A 27,588-nucleotide genomic window follows, 5' to 3' on the forward strand; every position below is an offset into this window, starting at 1 on the left:
ACAGAATGGGAAGAGACTGTCTAGGAAGGAGTACGGCAGAAAGGGATCTAGGGGTTATAGTGGACCACAAGCTAAATATGAGTCAACAGTGTGATGCTGTTGCAAAAAAAGCAAACATGATTCTGGGATGTATTAACAGGTGTGTTGTGAGCAAGACACGAGAAGTCATTCTTCCGCTCTACTCTGCTCTGGTTAGGCCTCAGCTGGAGTATTGTGTCCAGTTCTGGGCACCGCATTTCAAGAAAGATGTAGAGAAATTGGAAAGGGTCCAGAGAAGAGCAACAAGAATGATTAAAGGTCTTGAGAACATGACCTATGAAGGAAGGCTGAAAGAATTGGGTTTGTTTAGTTTGGAAAAGAGAAGACTGAGAGGGGACATGATAGCAGTTTTCAGGTATCTAAAAGGGTGTCATAAGGAGGAGGGAAAAAACTTGTTCACCTTAGCCTCTGAGGATAGAACACGAAGCAATGGGCTTAAACTGCAGCAAGGGAGATCTAGGTTGGACATTAGGAAAAAGTTCCTAACTGTCAGGGTGGTTAAACACTGGAATAAATTGCCTAGGGAGGTTGTGGAATCTCCATCTCTGGAGATATTTAAGAGTAGGTTAGATAAATGTCTATCAGGGATGGTCTAGACAGTATTTGGTCCTGCCATGCAGGCAGGTGACTGGACTCTATGACCTCTCGAGGTCCCTTCCAGTCCTAGAATCTATGAATCTATGAATCTATGAATCTTGACCCATGAAATAAGGAAGGCCTCTCCTAGTAATTGAGGCTAGAATTCCCCTCTTAAACAATATTTTTCACCTTTTTGTTGATAGCATGGCAAAGAGATCCATTTCTGGAACATCCCCCCGCACCCTAGGTTAGAAATATGCTGTTTAAGACTTGTGAGGCCAATTCCCATTCGTAATTCTGGGAGAAGTGCCCACTGACATCATTGTCTGTGGTGTTCTGTTTACCCAGGAGGTAAGAAGATGAGATGACTATTTGGTTGGCTCTGCTCCAATTTCAGAGTTTTAATGTTTCGGCACAAGCAAGGGAGAGTGCGCTCTGCCTTGACAATTAATGTAGATTGTGTATTGTCAAGGTCATGACCGTGACAGATTTGGCTCTGATCAGTGGAAGGAAATGAGTGCAAGCATTCCTGACTGCTCTCAATTCTAGAAGGTTGATGTGAAGAAGATGCTCTTGGGAAGACATTTGCCTTAGATGGTGTGTGACCCTAGATGTGTTCCCCCTACAAAGAGGGATGCATCTGATGTTATAACAATCGTAGGAGGAGGTTGAATGAAAGGGACTCCCTCACAGACTTTGGAGGGGTCCTTCCACCAATAATCCAGAACCTGACAGAGAACAGACAACTGCTTGTCTAGACTGTGTGTTCAGTATATAAAGTGTCCTGAGCCATCCCTAGAAGCACTCAAGATGTAACCTGGCACATTGGGTTACAAAGGTACAAGATGACGTACGTCCTAATAGTTGGAGACAATTTCTCGCCAAGATTTGAGGACTTACCTGAACTATTGAAACCTGTTTTTTTAGGTTCGCAAATCTGTCCATAGGTAAGCCCTGGCTATTGCGGCATTAAGAAAAGCTCCTATGAAATCTATCTGTTGTCCTGAGGTCAAAGTGGACTTTTAAAGATGGAGTCAAAGGTCTAAACTGTCAAACAGAGACCTTGTTGTTGACAATAAAACATCTTGGTAAGGTTGGTCCTGAGTAACCAAACATTGAGGTAAGGGAAGACAATAATCCCCAGTCAATGCAAGTGGGCAGCTACGACCACTATAACCTTTAAAAATACCCTTTGGGCAGAGGAGAAGTTGAATGGGAGCACATGGTACTGTGATCATGGCTGAATGTAAAACGAAGAAACCTGTTGTCAGAAAGGTGAACTGAGACATGAAAATACATGCCCTAAAGGTTGAGAGTTGCAAACAAATTTTCAGTATCTAAGGAAGGAATTATACATGCAACTGTCACCATCCTGAATTTCTGTGATTTCACGTAGTTGTTTAGACACCTGAGATCTAATATTGGTTTCCATCCCCAATTCTTATTGAGGACCACAAAGTATTTGGAATAGAAATCCTTTCCCCTGTGCTGGACTAGAACTGGTTATATGGCCCCTCAGCATAGATGAGAGGTGACTTCCTGTCTCAGCAACTGATCACAAGATGGGTCCTCAAAAAAGGGGATAGGAAGTAGGGAAGGGATGATATGGATGTTATGACCTTCAAAACCCCATTTGTCAGATGTTATTCTCTCCCATGCACGTTGGAAATGGGAAAGACAGTATCGAAAGTGGGGGGAGGAGATCAGGATAGTGCCACTGTCCATTCCTGTAGAGTAGGTGATCAAACCATCAAAACTAGCGTTTGGAAGAAATGGATGGCTGGGATGAGGTAACTATTGCAGTTGATAGCTTCTTCTTCTAGTGCCTACGACTCCTGGGAGGTTGGTTCAGAGGGTTCAAGGAAATTAGAGAAATGAAGATCTCTGAGGTGTCTGAGACCTACTAAATTTTCTTTTATTTGCAGGTATATAAATGCCAAGGGATCTAAGTGTGGCCCTCAAATCTTTCAAGGTGTGACACAACTAGCCAGTAGACTCAGAGAACAGCGTGAGACTAACAAAAGGAATGTCCCTGGCAGTACTCTGTACTTCCCTAGGGAAGCCAGACAATTGGAGCCAAGATGCTTGTTGCATCATGATCACAGTGGAAATGGACCAGGTTGCAGTATTGGCTGTATTCCAGGCCTGCAATGATGTTTTTGCTAAGAGCTGACCTTCATTTATGATGGCCTTAATTGCTCACGATGCTCTTCTGGTAATTCATCAGTAAACCTGTTGAGTTTATTGTAATTCATACAGATATACTATGACATCAGCACTTGGTGGTTAGCAATTCTGAATTGCAATATTGCTGAAGAGTAACTCTTGTGACCAAAGAGATCAGCTGCTTCTTGTCCTTGTTGTAAGGGAAAGACTTCCTATGGTATTGTCTACAATGCTCATTAACTGCTTCTGTCACCAAGGACTTCTGTGACAGGTGTGAAAATAAAAACTCCTTGGCTGGAGCATAATATTTTTGTTGGCATGCTTACAAGTAGGGATGCCATAGCTGCAGGCTGTCAGATGCTCTTAGAAGCCTCTAGTAAAACCTCATTCATAGTAAAGGCCACACAAGCAGAAGGTAAAGTACAGTAACTCCTCACTTAACGTCCTCCTGCTTAACGTTGTTTCGAAGTTACGTTGCTGCTCCATTAGGGAACATACTCATTTGAAGTTGTGCAACGGTCCCTTATAATGTCGTTTGGCTGACTTTACAAGGGAGCATTGCACAAGTTCCTCTTCTCCGCCTCCTCCCCCTACCTTCCTCCCAGCACTTCCCCCGCCGCCAAACAGCTGTTTGATGGTGCTTAAGACTTTCTGGGAGTGAGGGAGGGAGGGAGGAAGGGAGCGAGCAGGGAAGCTGCCCCCCCCCCCGGCAGGCAGGGCCACCCGGAACGCAGGGGCTTTAGGGGCTGCAGGGCCCTGGGCTAAGGGGGTCTGCAGCTCTAAAGCCCCTTTCGGAATGCAGCCCTGTGAGCATGGGCCAGAGGACTCAGGAGGAGCAGGGGCAGCCGCACAGCCAGCGGCCGGAGAGAAGCGGCTTTGAAGGGGAAAGCGCCGCTTCTCTCCGGCCGCTGGCTGCACGGCTGCCCCTGCTCTTCCTGAGTCCTCTGGCCCATGCTCACAGGGCCGCATTCTGAAAGGGGCTTTAGAGCTGCAGGCCCCCTTAGCGCAGGGCCCTGCAGCCCCTAAAGCCCCTGCGTTCCGGGTGGCCCTGCCTGCTGGGGGGAGGGGGGGAAGGCAGCTCCCAAAATTGCGGTTCCCAGAATTGCGGCCGTGGGGGCGGTGCCGCACTGTGCAGAGCCACTTGCACACCCCCTGCACCAAACAGGGGCTGCCCCAGGTAAGTGCTCTGCACCTCCTGCCTGCCCCAGCCCTGAGCGCCCTCCCGCACCCTAACTCCCCCCCAGACCCTGCACCCCCAGCCCTGAGCCCCAGGGGTAAGCCAGGGGCACCTCTCCACCACAGTACAGTACAGTACTGTACAGTATATAAAGCCTTTTGTCTGCCCCAAAAAAATTTCCTTGGAACCTAACCCCCTGCATTTACATTAAATCTTATGGGAAAATTGGATTCGTTTAACATCGTTTCACTTAAAGTTGCATTTTTCAGGAACATAACTACAACGTTAAGTGAGGAGTTACTGTATATAAAATGTCCAGGAGCTTATGATGAAAATCCCAGACCTCCTCTAGACGAATCTGAAGTGCATCAGCGACATGCTTCATCAGCTCCTGAAATTGTCTAAAATCATCTGCCACTGAAGGTGGTGGAGGCTGTACAGCCTCATCTGGTGATGATGAAGAGATGTTTGTGAGAGGTGTTACCTCGTTGTCAGCTCTTGCCTCCTGTTCCTCAAAGGTCTCCTCTAATGGCTCATGTTGCTGAGGTGGTAGTGAAGGATCAGGAGAATCGATCTGTCTGTGCTCCCTCCAAGAGGGATTCAGTACCCTTAAGGATTGTTGGTGATATAGGGCCCAGGGATCCCAATAAGGCCACTGTGGGGGCCCATAGGACACAGGAGGAGGCATTCACCATTGGTCATACCAACTAAATGGGGGTTGAGATCATCTGTTCCCGACAATCAATATCTCAGTACAAGAGTAATATCTCAGAGTAACGGGAGATCCCTAAACTGAACTTTGTGCGTCAGAAGAATCAACCTCAACATATTCCCAAGGAGGTTATAACTGTTCACCCTGGATGGTCTATGTCAGTGAAGCAGGAAGTCTAGATGAAAATTGTGGAGTCAGTGACCCAGAAGATTTCAGTATGGATAATTGTATGGTACTGATAAGTAATGGAGACTCCAGCTCATCTGACACAAAAAGATCCCTTGAATATCTGAACTCCTGCAGTACTCATGGTACGTGAGTGGGAGCAGAGAAAAATCCTATAGAGACTGATGTGGGAAACAAAATAGGGATCTGTCTAGAATGCAGTAGTGTTGCAGACACCGAACTCTTCAAATGTCCGTACTCTGACTCAGTCGGTACCAATGTAGTGGTGTGGGATACGGCTATAGCTAATGAAGCCACTGAAGAGTCTGATGGTGCAGAATTCTTTGACATGGAATGTTTTCTAGAATGGACATGACCACCCGATGCTGATGAAGTCTTAAATACCAAATCCAGCTTAGTGGAAGAGTGATTTTTAGAGAGAGCCTTGGACAATCTTACGGTATTGGACAATCTCACCGGTAATCACTCAGAGCTTCAACAGTCTTCCCACTGAAACTTTGTTTCAATCGGTGACCAAACATTTTAGTAGGAGATCTAACAATCTTGCTCCTCTTGTGGCACACACAGTCTTACTGTACGGGGCTCTCAGTACCACTGTATCCCTCAAGGTTTTTCAGTGACTGAGACCCAGGGTACCTGCAGCTGTATCTCTTGAGGCTCTTGGTGACCAGGATCCTGAGGCAGACAGGCACTAAGTGTGCTCACAAGCCGATGTACAGGGGAGCTCTCAGAGCTCCATCATTAACAATTTACATTTTATTTCCCTGTTTTTATGAGATCTGCTCTTGAAGGAAGAGCAGATCTTACCGTTGGCTGGTATACGGGTGTCTCCCAAGCAATGGAGGCACCGACAGTGTTCATCACTGACTGGGATAGCTTGAAAAAAGTGCTTAAAGCCTGGGGATACTGGCATACCCAAAAAGAGTCAAGGTCCAGAATAACCCCTTAAGCAGGAAAAGAAAAAGGGGGGGAAACTAACAACAATCCCCCAAATTAAATACTACAACTAAGAAAAACTAAGGAAAAAACCTACATTCAACTATGTCTAAGTGAAGCAAGCACACTTGATGCGCTCTCTCAGGCTGAAAGCAGTTGAGAAGGAACTGAGAGCATTTTGCCCGCACCACTCTATGCATCCTATGGGGCACAAGAATGTGTAGAGTGCATGTGTGGGACAAACAGGCACGGCTACTGAAAATCTCTGATCAAAGGCACCTGAAGTGGAGCACCCATAGGGACACTACTCAAGTACACTTATGCTAATTACTAAACTGATTTGAAACTAGCACTTGAAATTTCTGCACAAACTGACCAATCCACCGACTAGAGGTTCCCCCCACCCGCCAGGGGCTGATCCTCCAAGATGCTGTGGGCCTCCTAAATAGTGCTGAGCACTCAACTCCCACTGATATCAAGCTCTTCAAATTTGCAGGCTGCATGGTCTAGCGTATAGGGCACTTGACCAGGAGTCAGAAGACCTGGTTTCTAGTCTCAGCTCCACCACTTCCTACTTCTATGCCTCTGTTTCCCCTACAACTTTTACTCAGGTTTTTCTATTTAGAATGCAAGGCATTTGTGACAGGGACATTCTGTGTTTGTATAGCATCTAGAACAATGGTGACCCAATCTCAACTGGAGTCTCAAGGGGTTACTGTAATACATATAAAAATAATGTACATTCTAGTACAGGGGGTCACTGAGATATCTAGTCACAAAAGACCTGATAAAGAACCAAAATGTTTGGTCAGTGCCTCATAAAATGTGTCATCTCCAGGAATTAAAAAAATGTACATGCAATTTTTATCTTTATTGAGATTGTGTTCCCAGGTGACACATGCCCCATTTTCATTAATAATTTCATGACCAGTCTCATGGTCCAAATGTTTCTGCTGAGACTGTACTTCTGTTGGACACTATATGCACAGTATTTGTTTTTTGTCCCTCCACCCCCAAGCAACATGGGATTTCAAATTCCAGATATTTTCTGTAGGAAACTAGATCCACAATAACTCCTACCGTTTTTGATAGTCAAATGAAACATTTAGGTCTTTGTTTGTTTTGTTTAAGTGTACAGGAAACCTCACCGTATGTGAACAGAAAGAGTGGTATTTTTATGTGGTTTACTTTCTTCTTTTGTTCCCATTTTCTTCCTTGGACTGCATTTTACTAGGTCTTTTCTAATATACTATGCTATTAATAATCTCCAAAGTAATGTATTTTTATTAGAACTTTCTTCTTCCAAAAACATCATCTCACATGTATTAAATGTTCACTCAACTTACATTTGGATCATTAACTATTTAAACTGCTTGATGGTAATTTGAGTCATGATTTCAAATGTATTGACAAAAATAACCTATGGTCATCGTTTTTAATAAACTTTACTTAAAAAAATATTGGTCACTTGCAATTCCTTTTCCACCATCAACTATGAATTGAAAACTGAATTTGGCTAGTTAACTTTTCTGTGCCCCCAAAGGGTTATCTAGTCCCCAGAGTTTTGTTTTGATAGTAGTTAATTCAGCACATCACTGAACAGGCTCCTAAATGACTTGGGTTTCTTGCTATTATGGGGTTCTAGACTGCAGAGAGCAACAGCAATGACAACTCCCCAACGATTAGCTGCTACAGTGGAGTCCATGGAGTATACGTTAGGATTTCTTTCCCTAAAACTCAAATCAAATACAACTTTTGATAAAAAAATCCCCCAAATCAGCCCCAAATCGGTCTCTGAAACCAAGTGCAAACGTCCGTCTCTCCCTGCATACAGGGAATGGTCAGTGGCTATAAAAGGAAGCTGCCCAAACATCATTCAGATATGTGCTATGTACAGTACAGCAAATTAAATAAATACTATTGGTGGGCAAATATCAGCACTCCAGACGTTATAATGTGGAGTCTTTAGAGATACTGGGGACAGATACTGATCATGCTGAACTTCTACTGGCATCAAGGTGCTCACGCATCTCTCAGTATTTGTCCCATAGCTCCTTTCTTTCATTAATAAAGATCCCAAAGTGTTTGGGGATCCTTAGAAATTCAGTAGAAGCAGGCACCTGGGAATACCCTTGACATAGGGGGTTCCCCAGAGTGATGCAGAGACAGAAGAAAGGCCTTCCCGTGCTCCCCCTCACAGACAGTGCTGTAGAGATGGGACTACTATAGGCTGCTGCAGTGACCCATAAGGATTGTGATAGGCTGCTGTAAGTTAGAAGAGTTTCTGGAGCTGTTTTAAATTATGCTGAGTCAGTACGGTCCCCATCCAGAATCTGGGGGCCTTTTAGGGGGTGGAAAGCCACCCCGCAGTTCCCCCTCCTTGTCCTGAGCCATGCCAAGCTTTAACTTGGCCACAGTTTGAAATTGAAGCCCAATGTTTTTCTGAATCTCATCCAAAAATTGGACTGAAAAATCTTACATAAATAAGCTTTCTATTCTTCCTGTTTCCAGTTGAAATAGAAATACTGAGTACATATTTCTACGAGTGTTCACGACACTCTCTCTTTACCCAAACAGTATGTCAATCAGAAATTCACTTATATAAATGTTTGTGGAAAGTGAATTAAAAGGGGCTGTGAATGCCTGCAGAGCAAATCTGTGGTTTATTTAAACAAATGTTTGCAAAAAAATATTTTTTTTTTTGCAGAATTTGACTTGCTTTCTTTTCCAGTATAAAATGAAAGCTATTGTGCAACAAATGTTCATATAATCAGCTGTGCAATTATTCATCAACTGGGATTTATTCAAATAAAGAGAAAATCTATTTGAAAACTTCCCTTAGATGTGCTTTTTGTTGGGAACTTGCATATTCCAGTGAAATAAGATTTGGGATAAGAGTCCTAGGTTGGTGGCTCAAATCCTGCCCACGTCAACAGAGAGTCGTTACTATTTGACAGTTGTTCACTATAAAACAGGCATAACACCAACTCCCTACTTTATAGTGGTATTGCAAATATAAATTAGTTAATGTTTGTGAGTCATAAACATTACAGTGGTGACAGCCATTGAAAAGCCATGAAGAAATAAAAAAAACAAAACCCTTTGTGTTCAGGGTTTGAATGGTGTGCAGTAAGTCATATTGCAACCCATCAAATGAAGGAGATCAAAAGAAATATTGAACTACTTCCCCCATTTACTGAGTGCTATCCATCCTATGCACTGAATTTGGCAGGGATCTTACAGAGAAAGCAGTAGGCCAGATTCCACAGAATGCTCCACAGTCCTTTTACACTGTTTCAGAGTCACAAGAGACTCAAAAGGGGCAGATTTAACCCTGGGGGAATACTCCCAGATCAGAGTGATACAGAGCTGCTTCAGTGGTAGAGCTGTTAGGGAATTTCTTGACTTGGTGTTTTTTCATCAGAAAATTTGCTGTCTCTATGAAAATCTGACTAAAGATACATTTGAGAGATACAGAGAAAGTGCATGAGTGCACATACATAAGTGCACTTTGCAAAGACTCTGATTTGGCCAAATCAAGAGAAAGTTTTCACCAGAGCACTGAAAGGATGTTTCAGTGAAGGGAGAACTACTTGAGAGTCAGAATTCAACTTTATTATTACTACTACTATTTGTACTGCAATAGTGCCTAACAGCCCCAGTCACAGACCAGGACCCCATTGTACTGGGTACTGTACAAACACAGAACAAAAACACAGTCCCTGCCCAACTTACTACCAATTTGAAATCAAGAAGTATAAAGAAGTACGAAAATACTCAGACTAGGAGACTGCTCCTGCTCCAGCTGAAATAAATAGTGAAATTCCCATTAATGGCATACGGAGCAAGGCTGACTCCAGCCAACAGTGCAGCTGTACATGGGCAATACTTAAAATTGCTCCAGTCCCATCACTGTTTCAATTATGGTGACTTGCAACATGTTTTTATGTTGTTTGTAATTTGAATGGAAAATGTTTCAATTAGGTAGGTAACAGCTTTTTAAGCAGTATTTCAAGTTTTACAGATTCCTATAAAATATGCTATAGACAGAGCTGGAATTTATTCACATGACCGACTACCCAACATGCCAATGAACTGGTCTATAATAGATTACTTAAAAAGAATAAAAGAAAGTTTGCTGACAAATTAGATATTTGTAAGTTCAAGGAAATACTGCTAAGTACTTACTAAATAGGGTGGTTTTATGATTGAAAATCTTGCTCCAAATCCCATCTTCTGTGTTGTCTTTCACTCCAAATTCATAAGGCGTGTTGGGCTTCAGATTCTCCACCACTGTCTCCGTAGTTGGACAAAGCTGAAAACCCCAATTCTTGTTTTTATCCTTTTCCCTGTAGCGAACTGTATAAAATCTGTTCAACAGAAATGAAAGAACTATTCTTCACAAAGAGGAAACCAATTCAAATGAATATTTTCTTAAAATAATGTTTTCCACTCTTTCATATATCTATATAATTTGGGATCAGAGAAGGTTTTCCTTGTGGGTTTCTAGAGAAAGTGGTATGAAATTTCTTGAAAATCCGGAAAGATTTTCTATACAAAAGGCCAGTTCTCTTGTTTTTCTAGCCCCTTTGAGTCACCAAAGCAGCACAAAGATGCTGGGAAAGCCACTGTATCTCCCAAGCTGGGGTAGAGCCAGCTAAGCCACTTTCTATGTAAACACCCTCCCCACCCTGCAACTCGCAGCAGAGGGGGTGCATTGGGAGTAGGAGTGAGTGTAGCTAGAGTGTTAATGTGCGTAACTATTCTCCCCTTTTGGACAAGCCCCTTTGTTGCCATAGCCAGCAGGCTTACTTTATACAGCCCCTGTGGTGCTCTCTAAAGTATGCCAGAACGAGGGCCAGTGCGCTACTGGCCCCTGGAATCAGGGAGGCACAAGCAACTCCTCGCAATCCCTCTCCCCCCACAAGAAGATCCTGAGTGCAGCAGAGAATCTGGCCCTATATTTTTAAGAAAGATAAAGTATAGTAAATAAATAATATTTTAGGCTTACATATCTTTCTTCCAAGGATCTCAGAGAGCTTTAATGTAAAGTTCAATATTATTGCACACACTTTACAAATGGGGAAACTGAGGCATTACCTTCTGCAGTCTAAAATTTAGTATGCAGGGAGGAAGGTAGGAGGAACTTTGAAATTAAAAATATATTCCAGTAGGATTTGCCAGATTCCCCCCCACCCAGTCCATCATCCTGAAAAATGGTGACTGTGATGTTAATGAGTATGAGTCACCATAATATAAAAATGTGGAACAAAACTCACATGGCCTGCCATAGCTTCTCATATTTAATATACACACTACATTACTGCCAAGTTTGGTGGGGGAATGCAAAGATATTTGGCAGCATTTTAACTGAAGTACTGCTGAAACTTGTTAGACATACCATAAATAAATAAGTTTAATTTCCTCATCTGTCTAACATTTTCATCAACAGGAAAGGCATACATTCTGTCCAGTGGTATTTTTCTTCACTTGAAAAATGACTTCAAAAGGAACTTAAGGACATATTAAAAATATTTTCCCTACATGACAAAGAATCACTCAGAAATCACTAAAAGTAAAAAAAAAGAAAAAAAAAGACAGATCTGATTTTTTATTTAATTAAGGAGGTTTGATCCATAAATTGTGCATGAAGAAAGGTGGGAGGGAGATCACAGGAAGAAAGGAGCCTTAGGAAAACAATACAAATTACTCTTTAATCTACTGCAAAGGTCTAAAGTAATTATATCCTGGTTAACTTTATTTCACAGGCCTAACATAACATAGCCAAGGCATGAACCCACCCGTGCCAATTTTACAGCAGAGTGGTTGGAGCTAGGATTGTTGTAAAAGATGGCTGCTGAACCCAGTGAACGTTCTACTTCATTACTAAAATACACCCAAAGGCAAGTTGCAGTTCACAGCTTTGTGAAGTTTCCTTTCACAACTTTAAGGAGCTGGGTTGACTTCTTCTGTGCGTTTAACCTGCACACTTAATATTTTTTCAACAGATTTAAATGGGCTTGGGAATTTAGGTCTCCTGATGGCATGTCATATTGCAAACCTTTGCAAACTGCCAGCTAGTTTCCTGTCTACAGCAGTGCTTCTCAAAGCCGGTCCACCGCTTGTTCAGGTAAAGCCCCTGGCGGCCTGGGCTGGTTTGTTTACCTGCCGCATCCGCAGGTTCGGCCGATCACGGCTCCCACTGGCCGCGGTTCGCCACTCCAGGCCAATGGGGCCTGCGGGAAGGGCGGTCAGCACATCCCTTGGCCCGCGCCGCTTCCCGCAGCCCCCGTTGGCCTGGAGCGGCGAACCGCGGCCAGTGGGAGCCGCGATCGGCCGAACCTGTGGACGCGGCAGGTAAACAAACTGGCCCGGACCGCCAGGGGCTTTTCCTGAACAAGCGGCAGCCCGACTTTGAGAAGCACTGGACTACAGGATGGCAAATTGTGAGCAGGATTCATGATAGGGGTGAGAGTTAGATACACTTCACTGACAAGTTTAGCAACTAAAATGTATTCCTATTTGTTGTACAAACAAGATCATGACTGCTTGTGGTTATTAGATACCTTGACACTTTTTGTTAGACAAGAGGGGAAATCCCAGATCCTCATCAAATTCAAATTCTTAAATTCTCCTAAATTCCTCTTGCACTCTCATCTGGATACAGTGTTATTCACGTCCACCCTGAAGAGGGATGGACGTGCCTAACCCGATTGGTGCTAGGTCCCAGTGCCTGCAGTGAGGAGGTGGGCCCAGCCTCACGGGACGAGACATGCAGCTGTGGGGTGAGTGCTGGATGGGCTCGGTCTCCAAACCACTTTCAAGATTTCACAGACTTAATTTAAATCCATGCTTTCTGTGACCATCATATTAAAATCGTAGCCTTAGCTATAACACTTCATATTGGGCTGTTGAGACATTTAATTTATATTTGCACAGCATTTTGAAATCCCTGAATGAAAAACAGTAAGGATAAAGTATAATTGTTTATGTATTTTCAAATTTTAGGAAGACCTAGTGATATTTATTTTCTATTCCCTGCAACTCATTTGCTGTCTTTTACTCCCACAATAGTTTATGGATCCAATGCTATTTTCATCTTCAGAAAATTTAAAACACTAGTAGCTATCTATGGTACTCATATGATCCCCATCACCACAGTATCTGAACACCTCACAATCTTTAACATATTTATCCTCGCATAGGGTGACCAGATAGCAAGTGTGAAAAATCGGGGGGGGGGGGGAAATAGGAGCCTATATAAGAAAAAGCCCCAAATATCAGGACTGTCCCTAAAAAAATCGGGACATCTGGTCACCCTATCCTCGCAACACCTCTGTGAAGTAGGGAAATGCTACTATCCTCATTTTGCAGATGGGCCATAGAGAGACTAAGTGACTTGCCCAAGGTCACACTGGAAGTCAGTAGAAGAACAGGGAATTGAACCCAGTCGTATGGTAGCATTCCAACCATTGGACCATTCTTTCTTCCTTTAACGGTACAGACAGAACACACAGCATGTTAACTCACCAGAGGGGAGGAGATTACTAATTGGTTCACTGACTTGACTGCCCCACATGCATTTTGGTCCAATGTGTTTAAAAGTAAAGGGAGGGGAGTCACTGCCAGAGGGGGTTGGAATAACTGTCCCTCACCAGTCCCTAGTGTTTAACTTAAGAAATCGGTTGACAAAGAAGGCCACCACTGCCATCTGCTGTTCTTGTGGCCTGGGGGCTTCCTTTTCACATATGCTGTTCATGAAATCAGCCATCCGAATTGGAGAGAGAGTAGCAGACAGATTAATAGGGTGGCTTCAAAGGAACTACCAGGCACAATCACTGCTCCCTTGCAGCAGCAGAAACTTTCTTAGAATGGAGGAAAGAATTTCTCACTTTTCTCCATCTCTGTTGGTCCTGTGCCCTTCACCCAGGAACCCTTGCTGCTTAAATTATCCCTTAACACCGACAGGATAGAGATGGCAGCCCCAGTATCAAAGATTTAATTGTCATTTTCATTTCTTTCCTTCATTTTTTTACCCCTCCCTCAACAATTTTTTTTGTTTTAGCTAAAATCAGGCAATCAGCAGCCACAATTAAAAGGCACGTGTGCAATAAAATTAGACTTGTAAGAATTTCCTTGTGCCACTGATATACACACATGCATAGAGAAAACCTACAGGTTTTGCACTGGAATTTCCAACCGAAGTTGACAACCCAGATTTTGTCTGTTTGGAAAGATATGGGGAGACCACACTGCAGAACCACATGCTTAATTTGTAACGAAAGAAGTGCTGGGGCTCAAGCAATTAGGTGCCAGGGCTCAAACCATTTTTTTTTACATTCATAACTGATACAGCAAGCCCAGAGGTGCCAGAGCTATAAACTGCCAAGCCTAGAGGTGCTGGGGCTTAGCCCTGGTAAGCCCTGGCACAAATTAAGCACTGGGTCCAGAGGAATTGATAGGATGAGGGGGTGAAATGGGGGGTGTCCACAGGAAAGTGTGTGTGGAGTGCGCGCACACACACACGTGCACATACACCTGTGCAGCCACACAGATGAACCATTGCTCCCTATATACAGCCCCAACACCCCACAAGTTATTCCTACCCCTTAAGGAGGAACAATGGGCCAAAGAGTAGGTAATACATACATAGAGAAATATAATACTGACTCTTTTGCAGCATGCCATTCAGGGCCGGCTCCAGCATTTCTGCCACCCCAAGCAAAAAAAAAAAAAAGAAAGAAAGAAAAAAGCCGCGATCGCAATCACAATTGGCGGCGGCAATTGGGAAAAAAAAAAAAAAGCCGCGATCGGCGGCGGCAGTTCAGCGGCAGGTCCTTCGCTCCTAGAGGGAGTGAGGGACCTGCTGCCCCCGAATTGCCGCAGGTGCCGCCCCTCTCCCTTGGCCGCCCCAAGCACCTGCTTGTTAAGCTGGTGCCTGGAGCCGGCCCTGATGCCATTCCCCCTCCCCCCCACACACATACTTCCCCTCACCCCCAATAGTAAGAATTTTGGGTTTGTATTTTAAATACATCCCTATTGAAATACCCTCCTCCCTTCAAAATAAAAGCCTCTGAGATGAATTGGGGTGGAGAGAAGGCAGATCAGTAAATCATTTTGAAAAAAGGAAAAAAGTTGGAAGTTGTCAGTATTTAACAGCTAAGTATATGCAGCAAACTTAACTACCGGCACACCACTGTATTTCTCAGGGTAAAGCCTCACATCAGCCCTTGGGGGTGGGTGTATGTAAGAGAACACAAACTGCTGTCTCCAATACAAAGCAATCAGCAATGGATAATTCAAGCAAAACATTACTGTAGCTGTCACAAATTCCTGACTCTTCTCTGTCTGAACCTATAAGATATGAACATAAGACTTCAACCACTGTTGCAAAGTCTAGTTTTATCTGTAATCAGCAAGAAGACATCCCCCATCCCCTTAATCAGGGCTTTCAGAAAGAGACATACTAGGTGGGAATTTATTTCAGAGCAGGTTTGTTACTGTTTAAAAATCTGTCTATATTTGCCTGCCCACAGTTGCTAGACTCACAACTCTGGGATAAGTTTTTCATTTTTGGAGGTTGCATTTTATCATTAAATACTGTATTTTGTGTCCAGAAAATCCATTTCTGTTGCAACAGTGCTTAAAACATCTCAGGGTTCACTCATTTTGTATTCCACCTGAGTCCATTATGGCACTTCTGATGCCCCATAATAATGACTCTCTCATAGACAGTATTTTCCCAGGTCACGGGTTGCACCTAAATAGGGTACTTCAACAGATCCCTGGGAAGGCAGGGGCAAGGTAGAGGCATTTCACCCTCCACCTACACAGATATTCCATTCCATCAGAGAACAACTAAACCAGGCACCTAAAAAGCCCAGCCACCGCAACAGTCCAAAATACATATTCTCTCCACCCCGTAAGCAGAAGAGAAGTATTGTCGCAGTCAGTTGACAGCTTGATGATGCACAGAGCTCACCAGGAAAATGAGCAGGGTAAAGAAACACAGCCTAAGAGCAAGCAGCAGCATCTTAGCAAGGTACATAGTCGTCAAGGCCAAAAAGGATCACTGTGATCATCTAATCCGACCTCCAGTATAACACAAGCCATAGAACTCCCCCAAAATAATTCCTTTTGAACTAGAACGTATCTTTGGAAAAAACATCCAATCTTGATTTAATAACTGAAGTTACTCAAAGTGGGCTTCCTATACATAGGTGATTAAAAATCCAGGAAGTGATCATTCTTGAAATTCCTATCAGCAGGGTGATATCAGCTCTGGGAAAAATGCACACAACACCCATTGAAGGTAATAGTAAAAGAGAAAAAGAAAGGAAAAAAAAGAGGGCAAAAACCACTTCTTCATTCAAAGAAAATCTCTTGGGCCTGATTGTCCTCTGCCTTGCAAACTGTGGAGTCATTTACACCTGTGAAAAGAGAGTGTAAAACATTTCCATTGTGATTAAAAGGCATTTTACATTTCTTTATTACTCAATGAACACAGAATGTGAACGACTCCACAAGATGCAAAGCACTGGAGACTGAGGCCTCTATTATGTAATACTTAGCTTAGTCCCAGTCTTTATATACCTAATACATAAAATGACTGTGAGTAGCGAGCATTTCAAAAGAGCGCATGCTATACATCCAAGTGGTCTGAAATATGTTCCTTTTATCTAGAGACCCACTTTTGCCTCTGCCCATACAAGCTTTGCAACTCTTTTGGGAAGCTGGAGTAGGTCCTACTTTCTGAGACATGTATACAAACCATTTCGATTCAGCCAGAAAGGCAATGTCTTTCCAATGCACCAATAGTCAATGAGTTCACTGCCATGAGCCCAATTAGAGAGACAAGATGGGTCAGGTAATTTATTGCACCAACTTCTGTTGGTGAGAGAAACAAGCTTTTGAACTTACACTGACCTCTTCTTCAGGTCTGGGCCATAAATTAGTGTAATATTAAACAAATGGAGGTCATTTCAGTGCCATTAAATTTCTGTTCAAAGAAACTTAGTCACATTTTGAAAACACACCACTGAATTATATCACATTTATGCCTGATTTCTCTTAAACTAGCTGTTATTACATGCAATACCTACAATTTATATAACAAAGAGATTAGAGAAATTATTTTACTCTACTTTTATCTGACAAGGGTATGCATATAGTCTGTTCACTGTTTCCCCCATATAGTTGATCTGTTACAGTAGTCAGTTTTCTCTGACAGAGTTAGAGCCACATGGTCTATATATAAAAGACAAAAATTATCAAAGCAGTTCCCAGTGTAACTCCCTATTTGCACATGGCCATAATATTCTAAAACATTCACCTTTTTGGCTAAAATTTTTAGCAAAATTACTTCAATTGTTTATAGTATGAGTACTGCAACAAGCACATTTCCCTCTGCTTAAACAAATGCTCAACATATTTCCCCCCAAAGCAACAACATAAAAGTAGCTGAACATTGAAACTTCAAACTCAGTGTGTTAATAGTCTCTATTGAGGAACTCTGCTGAGTATGAAAATACAACAATGGACTGAGTATCTTCAGTAGAAAATTAGAAAATTAAGTTGTTAGCTGTGCACTTAAAAACACAGTTAGATATTCACAGCTGGATGTGTTCAGCTAGCTATTTGGATTTAAGGAGTTTTATAAGCCCTGCTGGTAATGCTGTCAGAACCATTATGCTCCATGAGGCAACAAAATACTCTGGATCTTTTTTCATTCCTCCCCCCCTCCCCCGCCCACCTCTACCCTTCTTTAAATCTCTACATGAGGAAATTAAATGAGAGGAAAACAATCTCTTGCAGATGCAATTTTAAGATAGTTAATAGCACAAACAAAAATGTAGGAAATGCAAATTTCTCAGAGTGTTTTATTCAGCCTTAGTGCATATAATACTTTCTATTCCTATTTTTCTGATCAAAGATCCAACTGTGTCTGTTGGGGACAGGTCTGTGTTGGGCATGGTGTGGAGCTGATCTGACATGCCTGGGGATGTTCAGGAAGCATTGCACCACAGTAGAGACTCTTTCACGGACCTCCAGGGAGAGTAAATGTATTGCTCACACAACGTGCTCCCCCTCCTTGAACAGACAGCTCCACCACAGCCCATCCACACCCTGAAATCTTGACGATGGCTTGTGTCCCCAGGGGCACTAGTCAGGAGCTGGGCCTTGCACTGTCCTGTGTACAAAGACTAGTTGTGCTTAGCACTTGAATAGGGAGCACAAAAGGAAGGGAGAGGAAGACACCTTTCACCTCCCCTTCTACTCCACAGAGTGCCCTCTTGTGTACCATAAAAATAGGGGATGTGACATGTGGCTGAGCTAACACTGCTGGTGGAACCTTAACATTAGCACTTCCTGACTTTGTGTAACCATAAAACCGCGTTAGCAGTTTTTTTGCATTTAAGACATTAAATTAATACTATTGTCTACATACATCCCCACAGTTTTAAGGCGGTGACCAAAATTTTTCAATCACTTCAGGTAGATCACAGCCTTAGAGCTTGACCCTGCAAAGAGCTGAGTGCCACCTAAATGATGTTGAGTATCTTCTATCGCTTCTCTGGGCATTGAGGGCACTGACAGCCTTGCAGGAGGCATTCAGCACCCTGATGGAGGGTTAAGATTTACCCTTAATCTGGTAAATTGTGAAAAGGGTTGGAGGAATATACAGTAATATGAAAGCAATACTAAGAACTGGCACAGAGAAAGCTCCTGTCGATATGGATACAGAGTTTACAAACATGTATTCATTTTGTGCCGTTGCACTCTATATGATTTTATGAAAATATGCTAATGAGCGTGACTATAATGTAACTGGAATATGCTTCATGCAAAAGGTCTCTTGTAAGGTATCATTACAAAGCTTATAATCTACTGAGTGTGGTCATCCTATTTGTGAAAATGTACCACTCATGTATCTGAAACTAGAAAGATGAAATATAACTCTGAGGGCCTATTGTAATTATGCAAAGTGTGGGCCATTAATGGTGGTTTGGAATCTTGATGGCTCCCATCAACTAGGACAATTGACTGTAGATGGCTCTGTTTATTGGTAAGTCTTCCTGTATACTTGTGCTGGCAAGCGGGTAATGAAGTATTACAGTGACATGTGATCATGTCACATGGTGGAATCTCCATCTCTGGAGATATTTAAGAGTAGGTTAGATAAATGTCTATCAGGGATGGTCTAGACAGTATTTGGTCCTGCCATGCGGGCAGGGGACTGGACTCGATGACCTCTCGAGGTCCCTTCCAGTCCTAGAATCTATGAATCTATGAACTGGAATCCATCTTTAACCTGGTGCTTTTCCATTTAGAAGGAGGGGTGGGAACACAGAGAGGGACAAAGGATTCCCACCTTGTGCAAAAGATATATAAGGGGGTGGAACAGAACAAAGGAGGCTGCAGTCATGAGAAATCCCCTAGCTACCACCTGAGCTGGAACAAGGACTTTACCAGCGGAAAGGATTGGGCCCAGACTAGAAGGAGGCTAGTCTGTCAAAGAAGCTTATTGGAACATCTCTGAGGGTGAGATTTACCTGCATTTAGCTTCCTACTGTATTAGGCATAGACTTGCGTGTTTTATTTTATTTTGTTTGGTAATTTATTTTGTACTGTTTGTTATTACTTGGAACCACTTAAATCCTACTTTTTATATTTAATAACATCACTTTTTACTTATTAATTAACCCAGAGTGACTATTAATACCGGGGGACACCAAACAGCTATGCATCTCTCTCTATCAGTGTTATAGAATGTGAACAATTTATGAGTTTACCCTGTATAAGCTTTATACAGGGTAAAACCGATTTATTTGGGGTTTGGTCCCAATTGGGAGCTGGGTATCTGAGTGTTGGAGTCAGGAGCACTTCTTAAGTTGTTTTCTGTTAAGCCTGCAGCTTGTGGGGGAAGTGGTTCAGACTTGGATCTGTGTTTGCAGCAGGCAAGCGTGTCTGACTCAAACAAGGCAAGGTTCTGGAGTCCCAAGCTGGCAGGGAAAAGGGGCTCAGAGGTAGTCTCAACACATCAGGTGGCAGTCCCAAAGGGGTTTTTGTGACCCAGCCCGTCACACTTTTGGGTTATGATTAACATCATGTATCTGCAGAACATGAATGCAAAATTCACTGGAAGTAATAAAACAATGACAATAAAGTCAGCGATGTCCCTGGGAATAAAGCACCTACTCATTCAATACTCCAGCATGCCAGCTACTCACAGGGCCAAATTCATTCAATGTGTAATTCCACTGAACTTGACAGAGTTACATAATGGATGAACTTGGCCAATGAACTCATGCTTTACCATATGTTTTCCATCTCTAGAGTCAGTGATGTGTCCAGTAGCTGGTGCCAAAGCAACTAGCCTATATTATGCAACATTTGTATAACAGCCTAATGTCCATTCGGACATCTGTCAGATGGTAAAATTTAAGACTGAACGCTGACTCTGTTTCAGATAATTCAAAGGTAGAAATTAAAACCCCTTATGTGGACTCTAATACACGCCTCTTGCTAAGAAATCACATTTACCACACACTGCATGTAACCAGCACAGAGGTTAACCACTGCACAGAAATCTTAACACTTCACAAATGATTAGCTTTATGTGTTTCAAAATCTGGTAGTAGCTAGAATGTGCCACAGTGAAAAATCTCAGAAACATATTTTATAAAGTAAGTCACCCTACACCTGAAATAAAAGCTGATGCTTGTGAGTCACTTGAACAATATTTACTTTGATACTTCTTAAAATGGTATCAATGAGTTATTTATTGGATAACTTTGTGAACACAGCTGGCAGAAAAAAGGGAACCCCTTTTCTGCAAAAAATTAGTATTTCTGCGGGGGGAGGGGGAGAGGGAAATCACCTCAAACCGGACAAATTGTCAGAAACACCAAGTTTTTCATGGAAGGGGTTCTAAAGAAAAATTCCATTTCAGATGAACTGCAATGAAATTTTTTAGCATCCTGGCTGCCCGCTGGGAAGAGACTTACAGCTTGGCTGCTGGAGAGGCAGAGTCTGGGCACTCAACCTCCCTGTCTCCCCACCTCCCTCCCACCCGCAAGCTCTGGGTCCCGACAGGCAGAGAGTCTGCGTATTCAGCCTCACCATCAACACTCTCCAGCTCCAGAAGTCTCATAGGTAGAGAGCTATGACTGTAGGGCTTTTTGCCTCACCAGCTGCCAGAGCTGTGGGGAGGAAGGGAGGCAGCCCTCCGGGAAAGCTTCTGTTAATTTCACTGGGAGAAAGTGAAATTGAGAAGGCAGACATAGCCAGGGAGCCATTGTTTGGATTTTTCTTGACATAATATTGAATTTTTTTCAGTAAAATTTAGATTTTCTTGTGGAAAATTTCAGTTTAGCAAAAAGGTAATTTTTAGTTGGAAAATCATTCCAATGAACAGTTTTCCAAAAGCTCTACTTCTAAATGCTTTTTTCTTATAGAGATTATTGGCTTTACTAGCCCTGCACCTGAGCAATGTCTATGAATCACCCTTATATCTATCGCAATTGTTCTATATGAATCTGACATTTTAACACTTTGTTTTAACATTTTATAGCTGTGAGATCTTAAACCTTGTAAGTTATCTCACAGGACAGCAATTTTAGTTTACTTACTGGAGACTACTATACTATATACAGTTAAATTTGAGCTCTGCTCGGAACTAGAGAAACATATACTGTGTATTAAATCTTCTTCGGCTATCCCTCAATACAAGTATCAGGGGGTAGCCATGTTAGTCTGTATCTACAAAAACAACAAGGAGTCTGGTGGGACCTTAAAGACTAACAGATTTATTTGGGCATAAGCTTTCGTGGGTAAAACCTCCGAAGAAGTGAGGTTTTTACCCACGAAAGCTTATGCCCAAATAAATCTGTTAGTCTTTAAGGTCCCACCAGACTCCTTGTTGTTTCCTCAATACAAGGATGATGTCTCCTGAGGTGGCCATGGAAAATATGCCCTTCCCCGAAATTTGAGTACCTATCTGGAGTTCCTGCTTCAGGAAAAGTTTGCATCTATCAGCACCCAGGATTGGGTCAGAATTCATCCGAGAATCATCAGGATGCTGCATTAGCTTCCATATGGCTTAGCCAGTTATGACTGCATGCCAACGCACATAGGCATCCCCCTTACATCCCTGGCACATTTCTGGAAATTTTCAAACCCCAGTTGAATCTGGCACAAATGATTGTGTCACCTATGGACGCATAGGCTACCTTTACCTGAAATGGACCACATTTCCACCTCTCCCTGCACTCACCCAGTTCACTGTTTTCAGGCGGCTCATTACACCGCTGAGTAGTTACAGATCGGCATACTTACAGGTATGGCAGTGTAAGGTTATTATTTTTAAGAAGCAGAAATACCCTAATGGGTATTTCCAGGAAAAAATCACTTTCAAGGAGTTTTTACTGCTTGCACTTTCCGGTTGCCATTTTAAACTCCCTGTGGTGGAAGGTGGGGAGGGGGGAGGGAGCCACACCACTGGGACACAATCCACCATTAGCAGATCCATGGTGCTAGCTGGGGCTTCTAATAACTTTTTCATTGGCTCATAGAATGGAAATTCCTCCCATTCATATATTAATAAACATAATGGAGCCAGAAACTTACCAGGCTCTAGGGCAACTTCTGTCCCATCTGATTCTGCTGCAGGCACCGCAGCAGGCTGTTCCTTGGGGGGAGGGGGAGGAGTCGGGGAGAGCATCAAACAGCTCCTCAGTTTGGCTGCAGGATGTGCTGTTGCTGGCTCCCATCAGTGCCCAACTTGTATTCTGGGGCCAGCAGGGCACCATCCTGGCTGACAGGGTCATCATGCACTACCACTGGCTCCAGGCTGCGAGCAGAGCCCAGCACCTGGTCAAATTCCTCATAAAACGGACATGATGTCGGCAAGTTGCCTGAGGTGCCGTTCTGGTCCCTTGTTTTCCTGTATTCAGTCTTGAGAAGCTTAATCTGCTCCCTGCACTGGTCACCGGTCCAGTATATTTGCAATGCTGCCAATTTCGTTGCTATTTTTCTGATGGTGCGGCTGTTCCTGCTACTCTTACCAAAATCCACTGTTTTGCTGACCTCACACCAGAAATTTACCAAAATCTGGTTGTGTTCCTGTGACCATGAAGCAGAACGCTTTGCAAAAGGCTGCTTTTTGTCAGTGTCCATTGCAAACACAGAAGGCTTTCTGATGGTGTGTTTGCACCTTGGTGGTCAGAAGATAATGGAAGGATTAAATGCTGACTCACCAAGTTGCTGCACTAAACCAATGGGAGTTGCTTCTGTTTCCCCTGGAGTCAACTGGAGATTCTTGGGATAGAGAAGACAAAGGAAGTTGGCCCATGTGATTGAGAGATACTTTTAGAGGACTCCCAGGATCTAAGTTTGTGGGGGTGAGCTGAATCTGCAAAGCAATAGGGTTCTAACCTTGGGTCCTGGCTTGACTTCAGCTCAGACCCTCCAACCCTACAGGGTCCTAGGATCCCAGGTCCAACCCAGAGTCTGAGCTTGTGTTTCCACTGCAGCGTAGACATATCTGTGATGACTTGAGAAATGGATGTGTTACAAGTGAGTTTATTGCACCATAGGATGGGAAAAAAATACAGGCAGACCTTGATTTTACAATGTTCGACTTATGACAAATAGCACTTATGACATTACTGAATTGACACCCTGATTTGACTTACGACATTGGTTTCAACTTTATGACGTTCGGTCCCGCAATGGAGTGGATTGCGGTTCCGAGTTACGATGTTTCAACTTACGACACAATTTTCAGGAACCAATTGTACCGTAAGTCCAAGGACTGCCTGTAGATGTAAATATGGTTTGACTCCAGTAAATGGTGAGCGGATAGAAATAACTGACTAACTCTAAGACCTAGGACAGGACTGCTAGGAAGCATGAATTTTAATGTCTGGATCTAGGTGGATCCAAGAAAAATACTGTCAGTCACTGGGGGGAAGTAAGAGGGTGGACTGAAGGATGCAGGGAACCATGTGTCATGCTTTTCCTAGCTGCTTGTACCTACACCTCTACCCCGACATAACGCGACCTGATATAACACGAGTTCGGATATAACGTGGTAAAGCAGCGCTCTGGGGGGGCGGGGCTGAGCGCTCCGGCAGATCAAAGCAAGTTCGATATAACGCGGTTTCACCTATAACGCGGTAAGATTTTTAGGCTCCCGAGGACAGCGTTCTATCGGGGTAGAGGTGTACAACATCTTTCTCTCCTTTCAGTTGCAGAGTTTGTGCTATGGCTATGGTTGCTGCCCAGGCATGTAGCAAGGGTGTAATCCCTGGTCAAAAAGGTGTCACAAAATTAAAACATGGAAGAAAGTCTTAGAATCTTTTGTTAAATCAGCCAGTATTAGAGGTCACTAACAATGTGAAAGGATTTGCTCCTGTCCTGGGATTAAAAAGGCAACATTAAACCCACAGTGAGGCGCCATCCTTTTCTTTTTTTAAGCTGTGGGCGGAGTTGCATGAAGTTGGGCTTAGTTGCATCATGAAGAATGATTCCATTAAAAATAAATATAAATAATCTGTTTATATTTAATAGTATTATTTCTTATATTCCATTATAATTGCATATTTTATACCATAAGTATGCATGACACTTTAAAAATATGTAGAAAGGTAAGATCCCTTCCCCAAGAAACTTTCTATTGCATGGTCCTGATCCAAAGCCTACTGGAATTAACTGGAAGATCCCATTGGCTCTAATGGTCTTGGATGATGCCCTAAAGGCTGGTCCAGTGGGTTGACATCAATACGTTTTCGTATTTGCTTCACTGGGAGACTAACTGGGTCCTAATTTAGAAAGATACAACAAAGGATCACCTACAAGAGTACGAGCAGATGATGTCACAGTTATGAGTGTCGGGGAGCTAAGCAAAAGAAGAGGGTTATAAGGAGGGATCTCAAGGAGGATAAGGAGGTTATCTGGTACCTATTAATAGGGAAACTGTTCCAAGCACAAGAAGAGGCAATGAAGTTACATGAGGTGTAAAAGAGGGCAGAATTTATCCCTATCTCATAACATAAGTGGGAGGATATAAAGGGAGCACCAAGAGGAGAGATCTGGAAGAAGCATATATTTTCATACCTACAAGAAAATATGAATTTTATTCATTTGCTGAGCATAGCCTACAACTTTATGGCCTGCTCAGTTGACAAACTTACTGACTCTCTGACCTCTCTAGAAATTCCACCTTGTGAATATGCCAGGCTTTCTGACATGCTGACTCTCTCACGTTAGTAGTTGGCATGGAACACAAAATTCCATAAAGCAAAAGACTTTTTTTGGGGGGGGGAAGGGGGTTAAATAGGTATAATTCTAATAATTCTTAGCTTCTATGTATACTGCAATATAAATACACATAAAATTCAAAAGGTTAAATACAGGAAACAAAAATAAAGTATAATTACAAAATTGAATTGTTCTTTCTTCTGTCAGTGCTTCAATGAAGACTAATTTTACTCATTTGACCAGTTTTACAGTAGCATATTTCCATTGACTTCGGTAGAGTTACTCCTGATTTATACCAGTGTAACTGAGATAAGACTCAGGCGCTGTGGCTCTACAACATAAACGACCTACAGTGAAATCACAAGATCAGCACTTTGGCATGTAAACACCTGCCTAAATCAGAACTTTAGGCAAGAAAGTGCTTGCTAATTGCTGATTTACACATACAGAAGAGAACCTTTGCTTCAATTATGTCATGCTATTGGCAGAATTTGGTCAGCCACTTACCTTCACACCCTTTTCTTTTAAATGTTAATAAAACATTGCATTATTTTCACTTAACCTGTTTTTTGGTGTATTACCTGTCACTAGCACAGCTACTCTTTGCAGTCCAGTCATGCTGTGGATTGACTAGGATGCCCCAGGACAGGTAAACAGAGGTCGGGGTCAAAGTGCCAATCACCAGCTGGAGAGGCTTTTGAGTCTTGGTCTTACCTGTATAAGAAGTATACATATGTATAAGAAACATACAGACAATTCTACTTACACTTAGGTTCTCTCTATTCAGGGGGAGATATTTGTGGCTGGTTAAGAGAATGAAAGAATTATGATTTAATCTCTCTTCTAAATTCAAAGGGAAGGTATAATGCAAGTGAATTCAATCCTGACTTGAAGGGATCACCTCCCCACCCCCGGCACATGCTTCTCTTTAATTATGAGAAAGAATATTCAATTTCCAAGTGAATATTTCTCCATATATCCCTAGCAAAGATCATCAGTAATAATGAGTTATGCGCAGCAATGATTTAATGTTGACTGCAGTACTTTTCACCAGGTCTGAAATAAAACAAAACCTTACAAAATTATTTCACTTAAGGGCTGGTCCACACTAAGCCCCCAGTTCGAACTAAGATACGTGAATAACGTAGCTGAAGTCGAAGTATCTTAGTTCAAACTTAAAGGTACTTACCGCGGGTCCACACGCGGCAGGCAGGCTCCCCCGTCGACTCCGCCTACTCCTCTCGCGGAGCAGGATTACCGGCGTCGACGGCGAGCATTTTCGGGATCGATTTATCGCGTCTAGACAAGACGTGATAAATCGATCCCAGAAGATCGATTGCTTGCCGCCGAACCAGCGGGTAAGTATAGACGTACCCTAAGATTGTTGACAAGCCTTGAGTGGTGCCTCTGTCTGGCGAGGTTTGTCCCTCACCAATCAGGTAATTTAACTCCTCATCTCTTAGACAATACTTGCAATTTAGTTTTACTCTGAACACAGTGGTGCAATCATCCCTCTAGATCAGAGGTTCCCAAACTGTGGGGCGTGCATGCCCCTCTGGGGGGGGGCACAATGTGCTTATCAGGGTGGTGTGGGGCTGCAGCCAGCCAGGTGTCCAGGCCTGCCCAGGGCAGCAGCAGAAAAAGCATGCAGGGAGTCCCAGGTGGTCAGGGAGAGATGAGGGAGTGCAGCCCAGCTCCAACCCAGCAGCAGCATGCTGCTCTTCCCCTCCTCTCCTCCCTGGCTGCTGGGTGCTACCTGCGTGCTGTCCCCACTGCTGCCTGCTCTAGCCCAGACACCTGGCCAGTCGGTGCTCATGTATTTTAAAAACTCTGGAGCCTGCAGGAGTGAGAGGTTCTGGCCGGGGGGAGGGAAGGCAAAGAACTCTAGTCTGCTTCACTCTGTACCCCCCATGGGCTCCTCAGGGAATTGAGCCAGCCAGGGCCGGCTTTAGGAATTGCGGGGCCTGATTCGAACAGTTTCGACGGGGCCCCGACAGGGATGACTTAAAAAAACAAACATGTAAAAAAACCACGTGGGGTTTGTACTCACCGTACGGCGCTCCTAGTCTTTGGCAGAGGGTCCTTCACTCGCTCCGGGTCTTCGGCGGCACTGAAGGACCTGCCGCCAAAGTTCCGGAGCGCCGCCAGGTGAGTAAAAATTAAAAAGGTGCCTCTAGCCAGGGAAGGAATTCTCTGCCACTTGCCCCCCACTCTGGGCGGCCCTGCCACTGGGCCCTCTTAGGCGCGGGGCCCGATTCGGGGGAATTGGTGGAATTGGCCTAAAGCCGGCCCTGGAGCCAGCCATGGTTCTGCTGCTGCCCTGGATAGCAGCTGCCTGCTCTGCTCCCCTCAGTGAATCACTTTCTGCCCTGGACAGGAGGTGGCGGGGACTGTTATGCGACTTCCATGGAGAAGGAGGATACAATAAAACAAAGATGAAGAACTTTTAAATAAAGTTTTAAAAGCTAATGCCTGAGGCTAGTGCAATGATCTAGAGGGTAGTGCTCTGCATTGCCTGGCAAAAATCTTG

At 43.3% G+C, this 27,588-nt stretch overlaps 1 protein-coding gene across 1 annotated transcript in view; it reads right to left on the reverse strand.

Annotated features, from left to right (window-relative positions):
• The window catches only part of ABI3BP (ABI family member 3 binding protein), a 302,067-nt gene that overhangs the window by 192,574 nt on the left and 81,905 nt on the right, over positions 1-27,588 (reverse strand). The window contains exons 4-5 of the mRNA XM_065423543.1: positions 25,640-25,772; positions 9,984-10,165 (exon numbers count right to left, since the gene is read on the reverse strand). Coding sequence (XP_065279615.1) covers positions 9,984-10,165; positions 25,640-25,772 — 315 coding nt within the window. The remainder of the gene's footprint in view (positions 1-9,983; positions 10,166-25,639; positions 25,773-27,588) is intronic.

Source organism: Emys orbicularis, chromosome 1 (assembly GCF_028017835.1).
Source record: "Emys orbicularis isolate rEmyOrb1 chromosome 1, rEmyOrb1.hap1, whole genome shotgun sequence".
Taxonomy (NCBI): domain Eukaryota; kingdom Metazoa; phylum Chordata; order Testudines; family Emydidae; genus Emys; species Emys orbicularis.